Below are 21,214 nucleotides of genomic sequence, written 5' to 3' on the forward strand. Positions count from 1 at the left end.
AATTATAATAATGTTCAATTACCAAACTACGCCTCCGACCTTATTGCAATTACCATTCTACCCCTGAACGTACTGCAATTTACCAAACTACCCCCATCAGCTCTAAACAATCAATTAATCATAACTTAACCAAAATATAGTCAAGATGACCAATTTCTCAATGATCTTCAACAACAAATCACACGAACACGATGAACAATATAACTCAAAATTAATGGTGTGAATTAACCATATTGGGAACCAATCCTGGTTAGTTTAGACCATCAATGGATGAGCAAGGATATAACAATACAAACAACAAAATACATGATTCAAACTAAATCAACAAATCAAAAACAAACATGAACTCACATTAAATCACTGGATTAAACATGAACTTTAAACAAAGATGGACATGAACTAAGTCTATTTTTAAACAACAAACATGACGGATTCACATGATTAAAACAACGTTTAACAATTTCTGAAAATACATGAAACACATGAAACAAATTGAAGAAATAATTAATTAAATTTCAATTTGAATCTAACAAACATTAAACTAACAAATTTTTACCTAAACAATAAAACAAACATGAAATAAACATGAAAAACAAACTAATTAAATTTCCATTTGAAATCTGAAAATTAATTCAACAAAGCACATAAACAAACTAAAAATTTAACAAAACGATGAACAACGAACAAAACAAGAATCAAACATTTAACGATTTCAACTTCGAGAAATATAAAAACGAAATATGGACAAAAATAAGACTCAAAACCAACTAACCGGGGATGAACATCGACGAACTCGATTGTATGGACTGTTTCGACAAACTCCGACCAAAGCTCGAACAAACGAGGTGGTGAGGTCCCATGGTGGCGGAACCACGTCTCTATCTCCAGGATGAAGCAGACGACGCGCTGCAAACAAACTTGTTTGTTATGACAACGTCAAGCTGGGTAGCTCGCTCACAGGATGAAGCAGACGACGCAGAGGTCGTTCACGAAGCAACTCGGAGAAGATAATCGTATGGAGTCGTTTGAAGATGACGCAACAGTTACAATAGCGGTTCATCATCGCTGCTGAAACAGTGGCGGTTGCCGGAGCAGTAGCATCGACGAGCTCCCCTCGAATGCTGACGAAGCTGGAAGAAGAAAGAACGTCGAGGAAGAGGAATCAAATGCCATGGATGTAGCAGCCATGGCGAAGTTGTTGTCCATGGCGCAACTGACCGCTTGGAAATAAGACGACGATGGTCGTTTGGATAAAGAAGATGAAGAGCTCGGGCAGCAGCTGTTTGGACATGAAAGAGCAGATGCAGCGGGTTGTTTGGACGATAAGGGTGTGCCGACTGTTATGGCATGGATGGTCGTTGACGACGACAACACAGCAGCGGCGACCATGGATGCCGAGCTCAAGCTTGATCTCGACGATGAAGGCAGACGCGGCGGGGTCTATTTGGACGCGAGGGTGGTGGAGCTTGTGTGTGGTTGATGTGTGTGTGTGTGTTTTGTCGATGGGGAGGCAGAAGGGCTGCCATGGATGCTTGGGGTGTTTGGTATTTTGGAGAAGAAGAATCCAAGGGAGGGGGGCGGATCCTTTTCTTAGTTTTAGGGTTTTTTGGTTTTTTTTTATTTTTTGTTTTTGTTTTGTGTTTTGAAAAAATGAAGAAGGGTGTTGGGTATTTGGGTTAATGGGGCGGACCGGGTCGACCCGGTTTGAAGTGGACCGGGTCGACCCGGTTTGAAGTGGACCGGGTCATGGGGAAGGTTGGGCAATTATTTTGGCCTGCGGTTTGAAATTGAAGAAGTGGCCCACTCCGATTTTTCTTTGTATTTTTGTTCTCTTTTCTTCTTTTATTTTTCTAAATTAAATTATAAAAATACTTAAATTATTATTAAGAACTGAAATAAGTTATAAAAGCACAAATTAACTCCCAATAACAATTAACGCACAATTAAGTAATAATTAAGCATAAAATCGTATATTTGGACATTAAATGCTAAAAATGCAAAATATGCCTATTTTTGTAATTTTCATTTTTTGTAAAACAAATTTAATTACTAACAATTGTAGAATTAAATCCTACATGCAAAATGCGACATATTTTTGTATTTTTTATTATTTTAACAAATAAACAAACACAGACAAATACAAATAATTATCCAAAAATATCACAAAATCTCACAAAATTGCACACCAAGGAAAATCATTTTATTTGAATTTTTTTTGGGAGTGATTCTCATATAGGGCAAAAATCACGTGCTTACAGTTGTATCCAGAGATGTTCACTCTCAAGAAACCAAATTTCCTTTTGCCTCAGACACCACATCTCCAGATCTTATCTTCTCTACTCCTGCACCAGTAGAAACAAGCTTCCCTGAACCTTCGCCAATCTCTCCTTTACCTGAACCTAACATTTCTAAAACACTCATTTCTTTTAGAACTCACTCACCAATTGTGACTAATCTTCAATCCCCTCAGTCCTTTCATTCCTTTGGTTCTACTAGCTATGGAGAGCATCCCACACCTACACCTACACCAGCAGTGAGAAAATCTACCAGAGTCAATACATGGCCTAGTCATCTAAAGGATTTCATTTGTAACAACATATACCTAACAAACTTGACTACCTCATGTTTTGTTCATCCTTCCCAACCTAATGATTTTTATTTTGGAGCCCTTTCTAATCATAATCAGTAGGTAATGCAGTCTATATCAGCTATCTCATAGCCTAGTAGCTTCTCTGAAGCCTCTAAGCATCCAGGCTGGCAGAAAGCAATGCAATTAGATATTGATGCTTTGGAAGATAATCACACTTGGGATATGATTATCTTACCTAAGGGGAAGAAAGCTTTACCTTGTAAGTGTGTTTACAAGGTCAAGCATAATTCAGATGAATCAGTTGAAGGGCTTAAAGCACGACTAGTGGTCAAGGGGGATATTCTAGGAGAAGGCATAGACTACACTGAGACATTTTTCCCTATGGTAAAGATGACCACTATACGATGCTTATTAACCATTGCAGTCAAGAAAAATTGGCCTATTCATCAAATGGACGTCAATAATGCATTTCTACATGGTACTTTGCAAGAATAGTTTTTTATGAAGTTTCCACCATGTTTATCTCCACCTACTGTCAACCATGTCTGTTTACTGAAGAAATTATTATATGGGTTAAAAAAGCATCACGACAATGGTATGCCTGTCTTGCAGGTGCTTTAATTATAAAGCCTACTCATCATCTCTAAATGATTATTCATTATTCTTTAAAAGGAGGAATAGCCAAATCTCAGTTGTAGAGGTTTATGTTGATGATATAATCATTAGTGGAGATGACACAGAAGAAATTATTGACCTTAAATCTTTTTTCAACACTGAATTCAAAGTCAAGGATTGGGAAACTTACATTACTTTCTATCTAGGCATGGAAATACTTAGAGAAAAACAGAGTATTGTTATGTGTCAAAGAAAATTCACCCCAGATTTATTGAAGGAATTTGGTGTCTCTGACCTCTCCTGTGTTTCTTTGCCTCTCGAGCCTTCTACCAATATGCATGCTGAAGAAGGGACTTTGCTCATAGATCCTACCATTTATCTCCACCTTCTTGCGAAGTTGAACAACCTAACCCACATAAGACTCGATTTATCCTTCGATACGCTGAAATTGAGTCAGTATATGCAGCAACCAAGATCTTCTCACTTCACACCTGCTCTTCGAGTATTACGATACTTGAGATTAGACCCAGGATAAGGGATTCTTCTAAACTCTAATCCCTCACTTTCCTAGTTAGCATTTTGTGACGCCGACTGGTCTACATGTCCAGACAGTCGAAGATCTGTAAGCATCTTCTACATCACTCTTGGGGGATCTCCAATTTCTTTGAAACCGAATAAACAAGCCTTTATTTTCTTATTATCAGCTGAAGCGGAGTATCGCTCCATGCATAGAGTTATTGCTGAGCTCACTTGGCTTACGCGTCTTCTCTCTGATATCTATGTTCCATCAACATGATCAAAACCCCATTTTCCAAGAAAGAACGAAGCTTGTGGAACTCGATTGCCATTTTTGTTTGCCATTAAAATGGTAACAACAATTAAATTTGTAAATGGTATTCTAAAAATACATGATCTATTCCCGAGCTAATTGTTAAAGAAGTTAATGCTAAGAACGTGAAATATAATGATAAAATGCCAGCTAAGATGAGGCAGTAATCAAACCAAAGGGGCGTGTTGCCCGAATGCAGAGATGGTCGATGGAACCTGGGGTCCAAGGCTCGAACCGAGCTCGAGCTACCCGGGCAATCAGGAGTGAAATAACATGTAGAGATATGATTAAGTGAGGATCTATATTGCCAATATTGGACAATATGTTGAAGTATAAATACGAAAACAATAAATATTAAGGAGGCCTCGGGCCAATGAGAATAAACAACTTAGAAGAGAAGAGAGAGAGGGAGAGATATTATTGCACTTGTGGAGAAATGGAGCAACATCTGTCCCTTACAAGGTGGGGCGAGTCCCCTTTATATAGGAAGGGAGACTCGGCTACAAGCATGTGGGGGATTAATTACAAAGTACGGTGATGGGATGGCTTGACATGATGCTTCATCATAGGCTTTGGATAGGTCGGGCCTATCAGGCGTAGCCATGTGCTTAGAGGGCTTCCCCCTCTATCCTAGCTTCGTTCTTCGTTTTCTCCTAGTCGGGCTTCGACGAGTCCCGAGATAGGGAATTCGGTATCGACCTCCTACCCCCGGGGCCCTGGGGCATGCTTCCAAAATGTCTCAACAATGAGAAATCAAGTCTTCTGAGTTTGCCGTGTACAATTTTGTTGGGCAACAGTTCCTTTCTGGACTAATTTCCCTTCCTTATGTTCCATCCTCATCTCAACTCGCTGATCTATTCACCAAATCTCTCTCAGGTCCTTCACATAGATCCGCTATTAGCAAGCTGGGGGTAATTTCTTTACCCTCCACCTTGAGGGGGGATGTTGAGAAGAAATCGTTAATGGCGGCTGGTCTCTCTAATGAAGAAGAAGAGGGAAGGAAACTTCTAGGTTTTCAGATAAATGAAACTATTTCGGATACTTCTAGGTCAAAGACATATTTGGACTCCTCTCATTTGGTTTTTCCACATGGCCTCATCTCAACGATTGTGCAAAAATATGATGGATTAAATAATGGCCATTAGATGAAAAGCACCACGACTTATTTCACAACTTCACAACATTGGATCCTAATCTTAAAATCTGTCACATGGAACATGTACATAGAATAGAGAATATTCTTCAGTTAAATTTTGTTATAAGTTAGCAAATAGGATTTAGACACCTGTATAGATGGTTATTTTGATTCTTTTATTTTTTTCATAGAATAGTTCTATATATTTATTATCTTTGTACAAAATGAATACACAAAAAATTTCCACAAGATTGTTTCATTTCTTTTATAGTCTTTTAGAGCTGATTAAAGTGAAATCATGGTTTTGATAGCAACATAAATCCTCAGAGCCAAGGCTTTTGAAGAGCTATTCTGTGACGTGTAAGTAATTATACCTTTCCTTTGATGTACTTAGATATATAACCAAAAAGAGCAAAACTAGATAATACAAAGAGAATGGAAATAGTTTAATCCGCATAATATAGTAAACCTCTGTAGGTACAAGAACAAACTTTTTTTCTTTTCTATTAGTAGACAAAATTGATAGTGTTATATACAATAAAAAAAGAAGAAGAATATTGCACAGAAAAGTAGAGAGAGAGAGAGAGAGAGAATTCTTATTGATTTGGGATCAATTACAATGGATTACAAATCTTGTATTTATAGGGGAACAATGACTTAACAACCATGTAACAAACCCCGAAATCTCTCTAAAATATAGACAACAACAACAATAATGGCCCAGTATAATCCCACAAGTAGGGTCTGGGGAGGGTAATATATACGCAGACCTTACCCCTACCTCGAGGGGTAGAGAGGCTGTTTTCAGGAGATCCTCGACTCAAGAAAGCAACAAGAGATGATATATTAGTACTATCAATAGACTCATAATAAAATAACATAAAATTGTTACAACCCATATTCACGTATGTTAGCTCATGCCATAAAGTAGTCAACGTAAACCCATGAAGAGATTATCATTAAGATGATAAGAAGTTAATCCTATTGGTCTTAAATGATACAAAGGTGTATAAGGGTGGTTAACAAGTATTAGAAGTTAAACGAATCAAGGATGTTGTCAGCCGTATTTTCGGATAAACCTAGAGATTCTTAATACACTCAAGAGGTAGTGTTTTAAGGTATTTGAATCATATAATATCCGTATTATAAGTGTGGAAGTCAAACGAGTTATGAGACAAAAGTCGACAAAAGTTGTCACAACTTAGGTTCATAATTTTACTTAAACATTAGGTCAAATATTACTATGCTTTGCTCCCTATTTACTTAAAATTATGGAGTAATCTACCCAATTGAATATCTATGATTCTAGGTTCCAACGCATTAAACCGTTCATCAATACGATCTCGGAGTAGAGAGATATTCGCGTTTTCGTGAGACTGCACCAAACACCGCTCTATGGGGTCCACTTAGGCGGTTTAAGACATTTGGGTATATATATGATGCCTCCAACCCGTTTTAAGTCATTGTTTTCATGATATTCAGACCTTAGAACCCTAGGAACACCCTCAAGGTTCTCTCAGGATTCAAGACCCAAACAAAGGGCAAAAACAACACAAATCAAGTGTCGAGAATCCCGTGGCGCTAGTAAGTTTCTTTTTCTTCTTGTTGTTGCTCATTTTTGTGTTGTTCTAGCTCGTGTGGGAGGTTGTTTTAAAAGGTTTATGTTCTGTAAATACTCCCTCAAGTTCTTAATATCAACCCTAGGAGATTTCAAGCTTTCTAAAGTGATTTTAGTGCCGAAAATACTAATTGATTGCTAGTTTCGCTTTCTTGTTGTTGTGGCAGCATTGGAAGGATATTTCATGGAAAATTAAGGTCAAATTGGAGTTGTTTTCTCTGTATAAAGGTAAGGAACATATTACTCTGTATGTATTTAAGATTATCCAAGTTGCGGCTAAGTCATTGAAGCTAGAACTTGTGGAATATATATCGAAAGGCTTGGTTGTAATGTTATCGGTTGGTGGACTATTTTGGGAGGTTCAATATGATTAACATTGATGTTGTTTGGTATTTTTGTTTATTGTTTTCACTTGTGGAAGTCATATAAATAGGGGAGGTGTTGTCCGTTTCATCATAAAATAGGTTGTGGTCGGTACATAATAGTTATGACGCTTAAACGTTAACGATAGTGTTATTTCTCCTATTGTAGACTAAGGAGTCTTGACATTTACATAGCATGAGGTTCGGAAATATATACAAGGTATGTTAGGCTATCCCTTTCCTTCTTTTGCACGACTCCGATTATACATAATATAATGAACGAGCTTCCAAAGATACTCTACTCTTAGAAGCTAGCAGTACTTACATTATTTCCACTCTTATGGAACGATTAATGTTGATGTTGCTTCTCTTATTCTTATATTATCAATGTTGTTGATACTTCCTAATTCTTATAAGGTTCATAGGGAAGAGTTAGTCCTAATAACGTGTGCAGAGGATATCGACCTTACGTCACTCCGAAAGGTTTAAAACGTGATTCCATGAGTCGAGCATGCAGTATTATATATGTATCTATTTTACTATACCGAGCCATGCTATAGTGGGCTGGGTACGACACCTATTGTGCAACCACTGATCAGTTGAGTTTTACCGAGCTCCACGTGGCCGGGTACGATTCTACCGAGCCTTATAATGGCCCGATATGCTTTTATCGAGCCTATTACAGCCAGGTATGATATGATGATGATGATGCCCACAGAGGCGTATGTTTTAAAAGTTTATGAATATTTACATATGTATCATGCATTGCATGTCAGTAGCCCTCAGAGGTACCCAGACGTTACAGGTTGTATATTCTCTATCCCTGCTTAAATTACTGTTTGTAATTATGGTTCCCTGCCTTATATACTCAGTACTTTATTCATACTGACGTCCTTTTATTTGTGGACGCTGCATGTAGTGTTGTAGGTCCTGATAGACAGCCAGGCGCAACTCCCCCACCATAGTAGGAGGTCCAATTCAGCGGTGATTGGCGAGATCCCTTCTTCGGACTTGCCGTGGTCTTGGTATGCATTTTTGTTATTGACATTATGGGTATGTCGAACCCCTATTTTGGCAAAGTTTCAGCACTTATGTTCCTTTAGAGGTTCATAGACAGGTGTCGACTCATGTATAGTTTGGTATGCTTTGTCAGTTGATTTTTGTTGTATAGTCTTTCATGGTAGCGTGGTAGCTCGTACCTTATATATAGTTTCTTGATTGTCTGGTCATCCCATGTTATGTATGTTCATGTCATCATCTTTTGTTCTTAGTTGTCCATGGTCCATGTCTACCAATTATATTGATCTCGTCGGCTCTAAAAGATAATAAATAAGGTTATATAAAATGTACATTGGTGCTCGGAAAGTATGGCCGGGTGCTAGTCATGGCCCTCCAATTTGGGTCGTGACAAACTTAGTATCAAAGCAAGTGTGTCCTAGAGGTTGTCTATGAGCCGTGTCTAGTAGAGTCTTGATTATGGATGTGTAGCGTGCCACATTTATAATCAGGAGGCTACATGACATATAGGGTTGTTACCTTCCTCTTGAATCTAGATCATGCATAGAGTTGAGTCATAAGTATTTATCTCTAATATTCACCTTGTTTTCTTTCAGTGATGCCTTCGACTAAGAAGCAAATGATTAGTAGACGGCTTGATACAGCAGCAGGAGAGGGTACCAGTCAGGTGCCCCAAGCAAGAGTAGGGCAAAGTGAGGCTTAAAGTGAGATGCCCTCTCATACCTCATCTACTCCGTCTCCTCCAAAGGATATTAGGAGGCACCCAGCACCTCCAGTTCCTCCGTCTAGCACAGACCAGGATATGCAGAGTGCTTTGCAGTTGTTGACTAGCTTGGTAGCTGACTAGCACAGGTGCTGCTGATAAACCAGTTAGTACGAGAGTTCGTGATTTTATTAATTTAGACCCTCCAGTGTTTACCGGATCAGACCCCAAGGAGTACCCGCAGACTATTATTGACCAGGTTTATCGTACACTATGGGTGATGCATGCTAGTGATACAGAGGCAGTAAAGTTGGCTTTTTATCGATTACGAGATTTAGGGGTTTTCTGGTATGACAGTTGGGAGAGATCCAAGGGTCTGAACGCTCGTCCAGCTATGTGAAAGGAATTTTCTGAGGCCTTTCTTCGTCACTACTTGCTAGTTGAGATATGATGAGCTAGAGCTGATAAGTTCTTAAACCTTCGACAAGGTAATATGAGTGTGCGAGAGTATAGTATGTAGTTTGATTATTTGGCAAGGTATGCTCCCCATATAGTGGCCGAGATGAGTGATAGGGTGCATATGTTCGTGAACGGGTTGGGACCACATCTGATAAATGAGAGCACGACAGCCTCCTTGGTGGAGGGCATGGATATTTCCCGTATTCAGGCTTAGGCCCAGACCCTAGAGGATCGTAAGCACCAGTAGAGGGCTGATAGGGAGAAGGATAGGGGCCTGCATAAGATGGTGAGATTTGCAGGGTATTCTGATGACTTCAATGGCAGAGTTAGGCCCCAGTCTTCGAGGAGTTCGACGCCACCTGTAGCTAGTGCTCCTCCACAGATTCAGAGGACTCGATATGATCGATTTACCTATTCTGGTCCGGGTCAGATTTCGCGGGCATCAGGCTCGCAACATCATAGGGATACTAGTCAGACGAGACCCCTAACACCACGTTGTGATTAGTGCAACAAGGCCCACTTTGGACTGTGCCGTTGATGTTCTGATGCATGTTATTCTTGCGGACAGTCTGGTCATATGATGCGGGATTGTCCTAATAGAGGAGGTGATTGTATGGCTCAGCCGACTAGATCTGTGTCTAGTTCTTCCTCATCAGTTCGACCTCCAACACGGGGTTTTTTGCAGTCGACAGGTCGTGGTAGAGGTAGAGGTGCAATGCCGAGTTCGAGTGGTGCTCAAAATCGAACCTATGCTCTAGTAGGTCAACAGGATCTCGAGTCATCTCCAGATGTTGTAACAGGTATATTGTCTGTGTTTTCTTATGATGTATAAGCGTTGATTGATCCGGGATCTACATTATCATATGTTACACCTTTTGTGGCTAATAAGTTTGGCATTGAACCTGAATTGATAAGTAAACCCCTTGCGGTATCTACTCCGATAGGAGATTCTGTGATTGCTAGAAGGGTATATAGAGGTTGCACTATGATGATTTGTAGTCGTCAAACCTCGGCAAATTTATTTGAGTTAGAAATGGTTGATTTTGATGTGATAATGGGAATGGACTGGTTGGCCTCATGCTATGCAAATGTTGACTGTCGTACGAAGATGGTTAGGTTTCAATTTCCTGGTGAACCCATCATTGAATGGAAAGGGAATATTGCTACACCAAAAGGTAGGTTTATTTCCTATCTTAAGGCAAGGAAAATGATCTCAAAAGGTTACATTTATCATTTCGTTCGCGTTAGGGATGCGGAGGCGAAACCGCCTACTTTACAATCAATCCCCGTGGTCAACGAATTTCCAGATGTTTTCCTAGATGAACTCCCAGGCCTTCCTCCTGAAAGGGAGATTGAGTTTAGCATTGATGTGTTTCCTGACACTCAACCGATCTCTATCCCTCCATACAGAATGGCCCCGATAGAATTGCGAGAGTTGAAGTTGCAGTTGAAGGACTTGCTGGATAAGGGCTTCATTAGGCCTAGCACTTCACCTTGGGGTGCACCAGTCCTATTCGTGCGAAAGAAACGGGTCGTTAAGAATGTGTATCGACTATCGACAGTTGAATAAGTTTACTATAAAGAACAAGTATCCACTTCCAAGAATTGACGACCTGTTTGACCAACTCTATGGTGCCAAGTATTTCTCCAAGATTGATTTACGTTCAGGGTATCATCGGGTGAGGGTTAAGGAGAAGGATATTCCAAAGACGGCCTTCCGGACAAGATATGGGCACTTTGAGTTCTTGGTGATGTCGTTTGGGCTAACAAATTCCCCAACAGCTTTTATGGATCTCATGAATACTGTATTTAGGCCGTATCTTGATGTGTTCATGATTGTATTTATTGATGACATCCTAGTGTATTCTCGTTCAGAGGCGAAACATGCGGGCCACTTGCGGATAGTATTACAGACGCTTCAGGATCATAAGTTACATGCTAAGCTCTCCAAATGTGAATTTTGGCTGAACTCAGTAGAGTTCCTTGGCCATGTGATATCTGATAAGGGTATTAGTGTTGACACTCAGAAGATCGATACAGTAAAGTATTGGCTAGGACCTACAACACCATCAAAGTCCACAGCTTCCTAGGGCTAGCAGGATATTATAGGTGGTTTGTAGAAGGGTTTTCCTCTATATCAGTACCATTGACTAAGTTAACACAGAAAGCTACCAAGTTCCAGTGGTCTGACACTTGTGAATGTAGTTTTGATGAGCTGATGAATCGATTGACATCCGCACCAGTGCTCACTCTCCCTTGAAGGAACAGAAGGTTATGTGGTATATTGTGATGCCTCAGGTATAGGTTTGGGGTGCGTATTGATGCAGCGTGGGAAGGTGATTGCTTATGCATCAAGACAATTGAAGAAGTATGAAAAGAATTATCCAACCCATGATTTGGAATTGGCTGCAGTAATATATGCTTTGAAGATATGGCGACACTACTTATACGGCATCCATGTTGACATCTACACGGATCACAAGAGTTTACAATACATCTTCAAGTAGAAAGAGTTGAATTTGAGGCAGCGTAGGTAGCTTGAATTACTAAAAGACTATGATGTCGAGATATTGTATCATCCCAGTAAAGCCAATGTTGTGGCAGACGCTCTCAGCCGTAAGTCAATGGGAAGCTTAGTACATATTGAGACAGGTAGATGTGGGTTGACTAAAGAGCTTCATCAGCTAACCAATATGAGAATCGGATTGTTAGACTCTGATGACGGAGGTGTTACTGTACAGAATACATCAGAATCATCTTTGGTAGCCGAGGTAAAAGCACGGCAATATGAAGATCCTATCTTAGTACGATTAAGAAAGAGCATTCAGAAGTGTAAAAGTACGGCTTTTGAGATTGGAAGAGATAGGGCACTGAGATACTAGGGCCGATTATGTGTGCCTAATGTGGCAGGGTTGCGAGAGAAAATTATGAATGAGATTTATCAATCCCGATATTCCATCCATCCTGGATCGACAAAGATGTATCATGATATCAAGGAGCATTATTGGTGGGATAACATGAAGAAGTCTATTGCAAAATTTGTAGCCCAGTGTCCCAATTGCCAACAAGTAAAGATAGAACATCAGAAATCCGGTGGATTGCTTCAGAATATAGAGATTCCGACCTGGAAGTGGGAGGTGATTAATATGGACTTCATTATTGGATTACCTCGCTCTTATCATAAGTTTGACTCCATCTAGGTGATAATTGATCTACTTACAAAATGTGCCCATTTTCTGCCAGTTAAGACAACTTACACGGCTGAAGATTATGCAAAGTTCTATATCAAGGAGATTGTTAGGCTTCATGGTGTGCCAGTATCTATTATATCAGACCGAGGAGCTCAATTTACGACTAACTTTTGGAGGTCTTTTCAAAAGGGTTTAGGCACACAAGTGAATCTCAGCACTGCATTTCATCTGCAGACTGATGGACAGGCTGAACGTACCATTCAAACACTGGAAGATATGCTACGAGCATGTGTTCTAGATTTTAAAGGGAATTGGGATGATCATCTTCCACTCATACAATTCGCCTACAATAATAGCTACCATTCCAGTATTAATATGGCCCCATACGAGGCACTATACGGGAGGAGATGTAGATCACCAGTTGGATGGTTCGAAGTCGATGAAACAGAATTATATGGGCCAGATTTGATTCACCAATCTATTAAGAAGGTGATAGATATACAAGAGCGATTGAGGACGGCACAAAGCAGGCAAAAATCTTATTCCGATGTCCGACATCATGATTTGGAGTTTGAGGTTGGTGATTGGGTTTTCCTGAGGATCTCACCAATGAAGGGTGTTATATGTTTTGGGAAGAAAGGTAAACTGAGTCCAAGGTATATCGGGCCGTATAAAATTCTTCGACGAATTGGACAGGTTGCTTATGAGTTAGAATTGCCATCCGAATTGGAATTTGTCCACCCGGTAGTCCATGTATCTATGTTGAGGAAATGTATTGGAGACCCTTCTTGAGTCGTCCCTATCAAATATGTACAAGTTACAGATAACCTATCATATGAAGAAGTGCTAGTGGCTATACTAGATCGACAAGTCCGCAAGCTGAGAACAAAAGATGTAGCTTCCGTCAAAGTATTATGGAGGAATAAGAATATAGAAGAAATGACATGGGAAGCAGAAGAGGAGATGAAGTATAAATACCCATACCTATTCCAGAATGAAGATAACAAGGATGCTGGTGGAACACAGGATACATTGGAAGGTGAAATGGCTCTATGAGGTAAGCAATAACTTGAGAATACTCTTCCTTAATACAAAATGGTGATATGCAGATAATGTAAATATCCATAATGCTTTGTGTAGCCTTGTGAGGCCATATGTTGGGATTAACTACTTGCAAGTTTTGCTAGTGACCATTTTATAGGGGAAAATTAATCGGAAATTTCCGTTGGAATCCACGATGATTTGGACTCCCCATAGACCCTTACATTCGAGGACGAATGTTCCTAAGGGGGGAGGGTGTTACAACCCATATTCACGTATGTTAGCTCATGCCATAAGGTAGTCAATGTAAATCCATTAAGAGATTATCTTTAAGATGATAAGAAGTTAATCCTATTGGTCTTAAATGATACAAAGGTGTATAAGGGTGGTTAACAAGTATTAGAAGTTAAACGAATCAAGGATGTTGTCAGCCGTATTTTCGGATAAACCTAGAGGTGCTTAATACACTCAAGAGGTAGTGTTTTAAGGTATTTGAATCATATAATATCCGTATTATAAGTCTTGAAGTCAAACAAGTTATGAGACAAAAGTCGACAAAAGTTGTCACAACTTAGGTTCATAATTTTACTTAAACATTAGGTCAAATGTTACTACGCTTTGCTCCCAATTTACTTAAAATTATGGAGTAATCTATACAATTGGATATCTATGAGTCTAGGTTCCAACGCATTAAACCGTTCATCAATACGATCTCGGAGTAGAGAGATATTCGCGTTTTCGTGAGACTGCACCAAACACCGCTCTATGGGGTCCACTTAGGCGGTTTAAAACATTTGGGTATATATATGATGCCTCCAACCCATTTTAAGTCATTGTTTTCATGAAACCTTAGAACCCTAGGAACACCCTCTCAATGTTCTCTCAGGATTCAAGACCCAAACAAAGGGCAAAAACAACACAAATCAAGTGTCGAGAATCCCGTGGCGCTAGTAAGTTTCTTTTTCTTCTTGTTGTTGCTCATTTTTGTGTTGTTACAGCTCGTGTGGGAGGTTGTTTTAAAAGGTTTATGTTCTGTAAATACTCCCTCAAGTTCTTAATATCAACCCTAGGAGATTTCAAGCTTTCTAAAGTGATTTTAGTGTCGAAAACACTAATTGATTGCTAGTTTCGCTTTCTAGTTGTTGTGGCAGCATTGGAGGGATATTTCATGGAAAATTAAGGTCAAGTTGGAGTTGTTCTTTCTGTATAAAGGTAAGGAACATATTACTCTGTATGTATTTAAGATTATCCAAGTTGCGGCTAAGTCATTGAAGCTAAAACTTGTGGAATATATATTGAAAGACTTGGTAGTAATGTTATCGGTTGGTGGGCTATTTTGGGAGGTTCAATATGATTAATATTGATGTTGTTTGGGATTTTTGTTGATTTCTTTCACTTGTGGAAGTCATATAAATAGGGGAGGTGTTGTCCGTTTCATTATAAAATAGGTTGTGGTCGGTACATAATAGTTATGACGCTTAAAAGTTAACGATAGTGTCATTTCTCCTATTGTAGACTAAGGAGTCTTGACATTTGCATAGCATGAGGTTGGGAAATATATACAAGGTATGTGAGGCTATCCCTTTCCTTCTTTTGCACGACTCCGATTATACATAATGTAATGAACGAGCTTCCAAAGATACTCTACTCTTAGAAGCTAGCAGTACTTACATTATTTCCCCTCTTATGGAACGATTAATGTTGATATTGCTTCTCTTATTATTATATTATCAATGTTGTTGATACTTCCTAATTCTTATAATGTTCATAGGGAAGAGTTAGTCCTAATAACGTGTGCAGAGGATATCGACCTTACGTCACTCCGAAAGGTTTAAAACGTGATTCCATGAGTCGAGCATGCAGTATTATATATGTATCAATTTTACTATACCGAGCCATGCTATAGTGGGCTAGGTACGACACCTATTGTGCAACCACTGATCAGTTGAGTTTTTTCGAGCTCCACGTGGCCGGGTACGATTCTATCGAGCCTTATAATGGCCCGATACGCTTTTATCGAGCCTATTACGGCCGGGTATGATATGATGATGATGATGCCCACAGAGGTGTATGTTTTAAAAGTTTATGCATATATACATATGTATCATGCATTGCATGTCAGTAGCCCTCAGAGGTACCCAGATGTTACAGGTTGTATATTCTCTATCCCTGCTTACATTACTGTTCGTACTTATGGTTCCCTGCCTTACATACTCAGTACTTTATTCGTACTGACATCCTTTTATTTGTGGACACTACATGTCGTGTTGCAGGTCCTGATAGACAACCAGGCGCAGCTCCCCTACCATAGTAGGCGGTCCAATTCATCGGTGATTGGCGAGATCCCTTCTTCGGACTTGCCGTGGTCTTGGTATGCATTTTTGTTATTGACATTATGGGTATGCCGAGGCCCTATTTTGGCAAAGTTGCAGCACTTATGTTCCTTTAGAGGTTCATAGACAAGTGTCGACTCATGTATAGTTTGGTATGCTTTGTCAGTTGATTTTTGTTGTATAGTCTTTCATGGTAGCGTGGTAGCTCGTACCTTATATATAGTTTCTTGATTGTCTGGTCATCCCATGTTATGTATGTTCATGTCATCAGCTTTTGTTGTTAGTTGTCCATGATCCATGTCTACCAATTATATTGATCTCTTCGGCCCTAAAAGATAATAAAGAAGGTTAGATAAAATGTGCGTTGGTGCTCGGCAAGTATGGACGGGTGCTAGTCATGGCCCTCTAGTTTGGGCCGTGACAAAAATAACATAACATAACATAAAATAACAAAATAACATCAATATAAGAAATATAGGAAATACGAAAAAGATGGAAGGTATAATATTATCCAACAGATAAAGCCCTGCATTAGTAGCTGACCAGTAGCATCCTAAGATTAACTCCTAACTGGCTAGTCTCACTCTAGTTCACTGTAGAAATATTCACAACTTCCCCTAACCTACAACCTTAATGCTCGACCTCTACAATTCCCTGTCAAGGGCCATGTCCTCAGTAATCCTAAGTTGCGTCATGTCCCGCCTGATCACCTCTCCCCAATACTTCTTAGGTCTCCCTCTACCTCTCCTCGTGCCCACCATAGCCAGTCGCTCACAGCTCCTCACCGGTGCATCAGTGCTCCTCCTTTGAATGTGCCCGAACCATCTGAGTCTTGCTTCCCGCATCTTGTCCCGCATGGGGGCCACGCCCACCTTCTCTTGAATATCTTCATTCCTAATCTTATCCATACTTGTATGCCCGCACATCCACCTTAACATCCTCATATTTGCTACTTTTATCTTCTAGATGCGTGAGTTCTTAACCGGCCAACACTCGGTCCCATACAACATGGCCGGCCTAACCACTGCACTATAAAACTTACCTTTTAGTAACGGTGGCACTTTCTTGTCATATAGGACTCCCGACGCTAACCTCCACTTCATCCACCCCACCCCTATACGGTGTGTGACATCCTCGTCGATCTCTCCGATACCCTGAATAACTGACCCAAGGTACTTGAAACTACCCCTCTTAGGAATGACTTGAGAGTCAAGCCTCACTTCCACTCCCGCTTCCGTCGGCTCGGCCCCAAATTTGCACTCGAGGTATTCTGTCTTCGTCCTGCTCAACCTGAAACCTTTAGACTCAAGGGAATGTCTCCAAACCTCTAGCCTCTCGTTGACGCAGCCTCGTGTCTTGTCAATTCAAACTATGTCATCATCAAATAGCATGCACCATGACACCTTCCATTGAATATGATGAGTTAGTGCATCCAGCACCTGGGCAAATAGGAAAGGGTTGAACGCAGACCCTTGGTGCAACCCCGTAACAACCGAAAAATGTTTGGAGTCACCTCCTACTGTCCTAACCCGAGTCTTAGCTCCATTATACATGTCTTTAATCACCCTAATGTAGGTAATCGGGACCCCTTTAACCTCTAAGCAGCTCCGTAAGACCTCCCGAGGAACCCTGTCGTACGCTTTCTCTAGATCAATAAACCCCATGTGGAGATCCTTCTTCTTATCCCTGTATTGTTCCACCATCCTCCTAATAAGGTGGATAGCTTATGTGGTAGATCGCCCTGGTATGAACCCAAACTGGTTGTTTGAAATAGACACCATCCTTCGTACTCTCATTTCTACCACTCTATCCAAGACTTTCATGGTATGACTCAGTAATTTGATACCTCTATAGCTGTTACAGCTCTGGATATCTCCTTTGTTCTTATATAACGGAACCATTGTACTCCACCTCCACTCTTCAGGCGTCCTATTAGTCTTGAACATAACATCAAACAACCTAGTAAGCCATTCCAAGCCTGCTCTACCCACACACCTCTAAAGTTCAACCGGAATTTCGTCTCGCCCGGTAGCTCTGCCCCTACTCATCTTACGCATTGCCTCCATGACCTCATCGACCTCAATGTCCCTAAAATAACTTAATTCAGGAAGACTTTCGGCATTCCTAAACACACCTACTACAATATAATGATCCCCTTTTTCATTTAGAAGTTTATGAAAGTAGGTCTGCCATCTCCTCTTAATCAGGTCATCCCCCATCAAAACATTGCCTTCATCATCCTTTATGCCCCTCACTTGGTCCAGATCCCGAGCCGTCCTCTCTCTCACCTTAGCAAGTCGGAATAAGTTCTTCTCCCGCCTTTGTTTCCTAGTTCCTCAAATAGACGAGCAAAACCTGTCATCTTAGCCTCCGTTACTGCTATCTTCGCCTCCTTCCTATCTACCTTATACCTCTCACTGTTCACTCTCTTCTCCTCCTCGCCAGTGCTCCCTACTAACTGCAGGTAAGCCACCTTCTTTACTTCCACTTTACCTTGGACAACTGCATTCCACCACCAGTTTCCTATGCGGCCACCGGTGCGGCCCGAAGGTCTCCCTAACACCTCTCTCGCTTCCTTCCTTATATAGTCTGCCATTATCGACCACATAGTGTTTGCGTCCCTGCTACTTCTCCAAGCTCCCATTGCCGATAACCTTCCTTCCAACTCCTGAGCTTTATCCTTAGTTAAGGCGCCCTACCTAATCCTCGGGCAGCCACGTACTGACCTCTTCTTCCTCCTTATCAAAATACCAATGTCCATCACCAAAAACCTATGTTGCATTTCAAGGGTATCACCTGGGATAACCTTGAAATCCTTGCACAACCTTCTGTCGCATCTTCTGAGGAGGAGATAGTCAATCTGAGTCTTCTCCCCCGAACTTTGGTAAGTAACCAAATGATCCTCCCGCTTCGGAAAACTTGAGTTCGCAATCACTAGATCAAATGCCTTGGCAAACTCCAGCAGCAAAGTGCCCCCTCCGTTCCGCTCCCCGAAACCAAAGTCGCCATGCACCTCGGTATAACCACCTACAGAAGACCCAATATGACCATTGAAATCTCCTCCTATGAATAACCTCGAGGAAGGTAGAATACTACGAATGATGTCATCCAACCCCTCCCAAAAGCGCCTTTTAATCTCCTCATCCAAGCCTGCTTGTGGTGCGTACGCGCTAAGGACATTTAAAGTATACTCACCTACCACCAATTTAATAGTCATTAGTCTATTATTCACCCGCCTGACCTGTACCATCGTCTCTCTAAGATGGCTATCTACCAGCATACCCACTCCATTCTTACCCCTCAGGACTCCAGAGTACCACAACTTATACCCATCCGCATTTTTCGCCCCCGATCTGACCCACCTAGTCTCCTAGACACACGCTATATTAATCTTCCTCTTCTGAAGGATCTTTGACAACTCTATAGACTTACTTGTTAGTGAACCTATGTTCCATGACCCTATTCTTAACCTATAGGCTCCCTTACCCCCTCTACCTCCCCTGCCTCCCGTCCCACCCCCTGACCCCAGCCCCACACTCTGCCCCACCCAAGTACATGCCCTTAATCTATCATTCCAGACTACAACCACTACACCTACGATAATCTAAAGAAGACTCGCTAGTGGACAATGGACAACGAATCAAACTAGAAGGAAACAAGTGACTACTAGTACACTAGTTGAATGATTGAACTACTGTGAACTAAAGTAACATCAATTTAGCTAACACCAAAACAGAAATAGTAGAACAGGAGGTACCAACTCCCGAGAACCAAACCTATGTTGATTTGCTATACTCGATGTAGTTGTACGCTCACACACCGCTTCCCACCGCCCTTTGTTGATGCTCGACAAGGTTGCTCTCCTTTGCTAGTGCTCGTGCACCCAACTTGTCTCCAACAACTTTGAAAATTTCCTTGAATACACAGAAGATACTACAACCCAAAAACCAAAAAGGGGCTGTCACCGCTACCACTGGTGTAACCTTGACAGTAGTAGGAGAAATGTAGGGAAAAGGTAGAGAACTACACAAAATTCACCAAGTTCTACCATGGTACAACAAAATGAACAGATCAAAACTATAAATCGTTGACCAGACCTGCAGATTAAACAATCAAAAGCATTTCAAAGGAACCCAAAAGAGATGGGTAAAAGTCAGAATGTTTAAATGAAACTTTGGGCAACGAAGTTTCAAGTCCCACCGCAGCAAAATTCAACCTTCAAATATCTAAATAGTTAATTAAGTAAAGAAATATTAGAAAAGATAAGATGTAAAAGTTACTAGTTTGCAACACCACAAATACTGTGACGGCTGCAGTCACCTTCTTAACTGAAATTGAACTGAACACTGACACTTCACCAAGTTTTCAATAATTGGACAGATCTAACCTTTAGAGGACAAAAAGAAAAGATCGACAAGAAAGTTTCCAGTTGAATTCACTGGAGGCAGTGGTTGGACGAGAGCAGCTAAGCTTTAGAAGAAAGGGAGGCGTGAGAGATGAGGGGAGGGGGCCTTACCTGCTGGTGTGGGTGGTCGGTGGCGTGAGGTGGGTGTCGCCGGCGTGGAATGGGGTGGTCTAATTTTTTGGTCGTTGGGGATGGGATGGACAGAGCCTGTCTTAGCTAGCATAATGATAATGTAATCTTCATAAATTTTCTTTTGACTGACAATATGAATAATTTTAGGTCCCTCTGTTTTAATTAGATACATTCACCTTAATAAAACTCTATTTATAACACTCCTCCTTGAATGTCTATTCAACAGATAATGTGCGTCGTTAAAATCTTAACTAAAATAAAACCTAGTGGAAAAAAATTCTAGTGAGGGAAAAAGAGTACACATATCTAACAATACGCCTTTTGGTTATCTGTTAAAAACCTTGCAAGGAAAATTCAGTGGGACAAAACCTTATAAGGGAAAAAGAGTACAACGCGTATTAACTCCCTCTAATGAGAGCATCAATTCACATTCTTGAGCCTTCACATCCCAATCTTGTACACCATCTTCAAAAGATCGTTGGTAGAGATTTGATAAACAAATCAGCCATATTAACTTGAATCAATATATTGCACCTTGAAATCATCATTCTTGATAGATATATAATGTCTTCATATAATGTCGTGGAATAGTCTTTCAATATCTCCATAGAGGTATTCTCGTTATCACATTATCATGCTTATAGTTATAGCAAGATACATATGTGCGCAAATAACACTTAGGATATGGTACTTCATGACCAAGAATTGTATATGCTTCAAGCGATTCAAATCCTTCAAGGATTGTCATATAAGTTAAATAATACCCTTTAATTAGATGCATATC

At 40.5% G+C, this 21,214-nt stretch overlaps 1 protein-coding gene across 1 annotated transcript; it reads left to right on the top strand.

Moving 5' to 3' along the window:
• Window positions 1–2,767: 2,767 nt before the first annotated feature.
• Window positions 2,768–3,085, top strand: LOC142170159 (putative mitochondrial protein AtMg00820). The gene has a single exon (XM_075231990.1). It carries the CDS (start codon window positions 2,768–2,770, stop codon window positions 3,083–3,085), a length of 318 nt encoding a protein of 105 aa, XP_075088091.1.
• Window positions 3,086–21,214: the final 18,129 nt, after the last annotated feature.

Source organism: Nicotiana tabacum, chromosome 16 (assembly GCF_000715075.1).
Source record: "Nicotiana tabacum cultivar K326 chromosome 16, ASM71507v2, whole genome shotgun sequence".
In the NCBI taxonomy this organism is placed as follows: Eukaryota; Viridiplantae; Streptophyta; class Magnoliopsida; order Solanales; family Solanaceae; genus Nicotiana; species Nicotiana tabacum.

Coding starts and splice junctions, on each gene's coding strand:
- LOC142170159 (XM_075231990.1), top strand. CDS start 2,768: ATGCAATTAGATATTGATGCTTTGGAAGATAATCACACTTGGGATATG.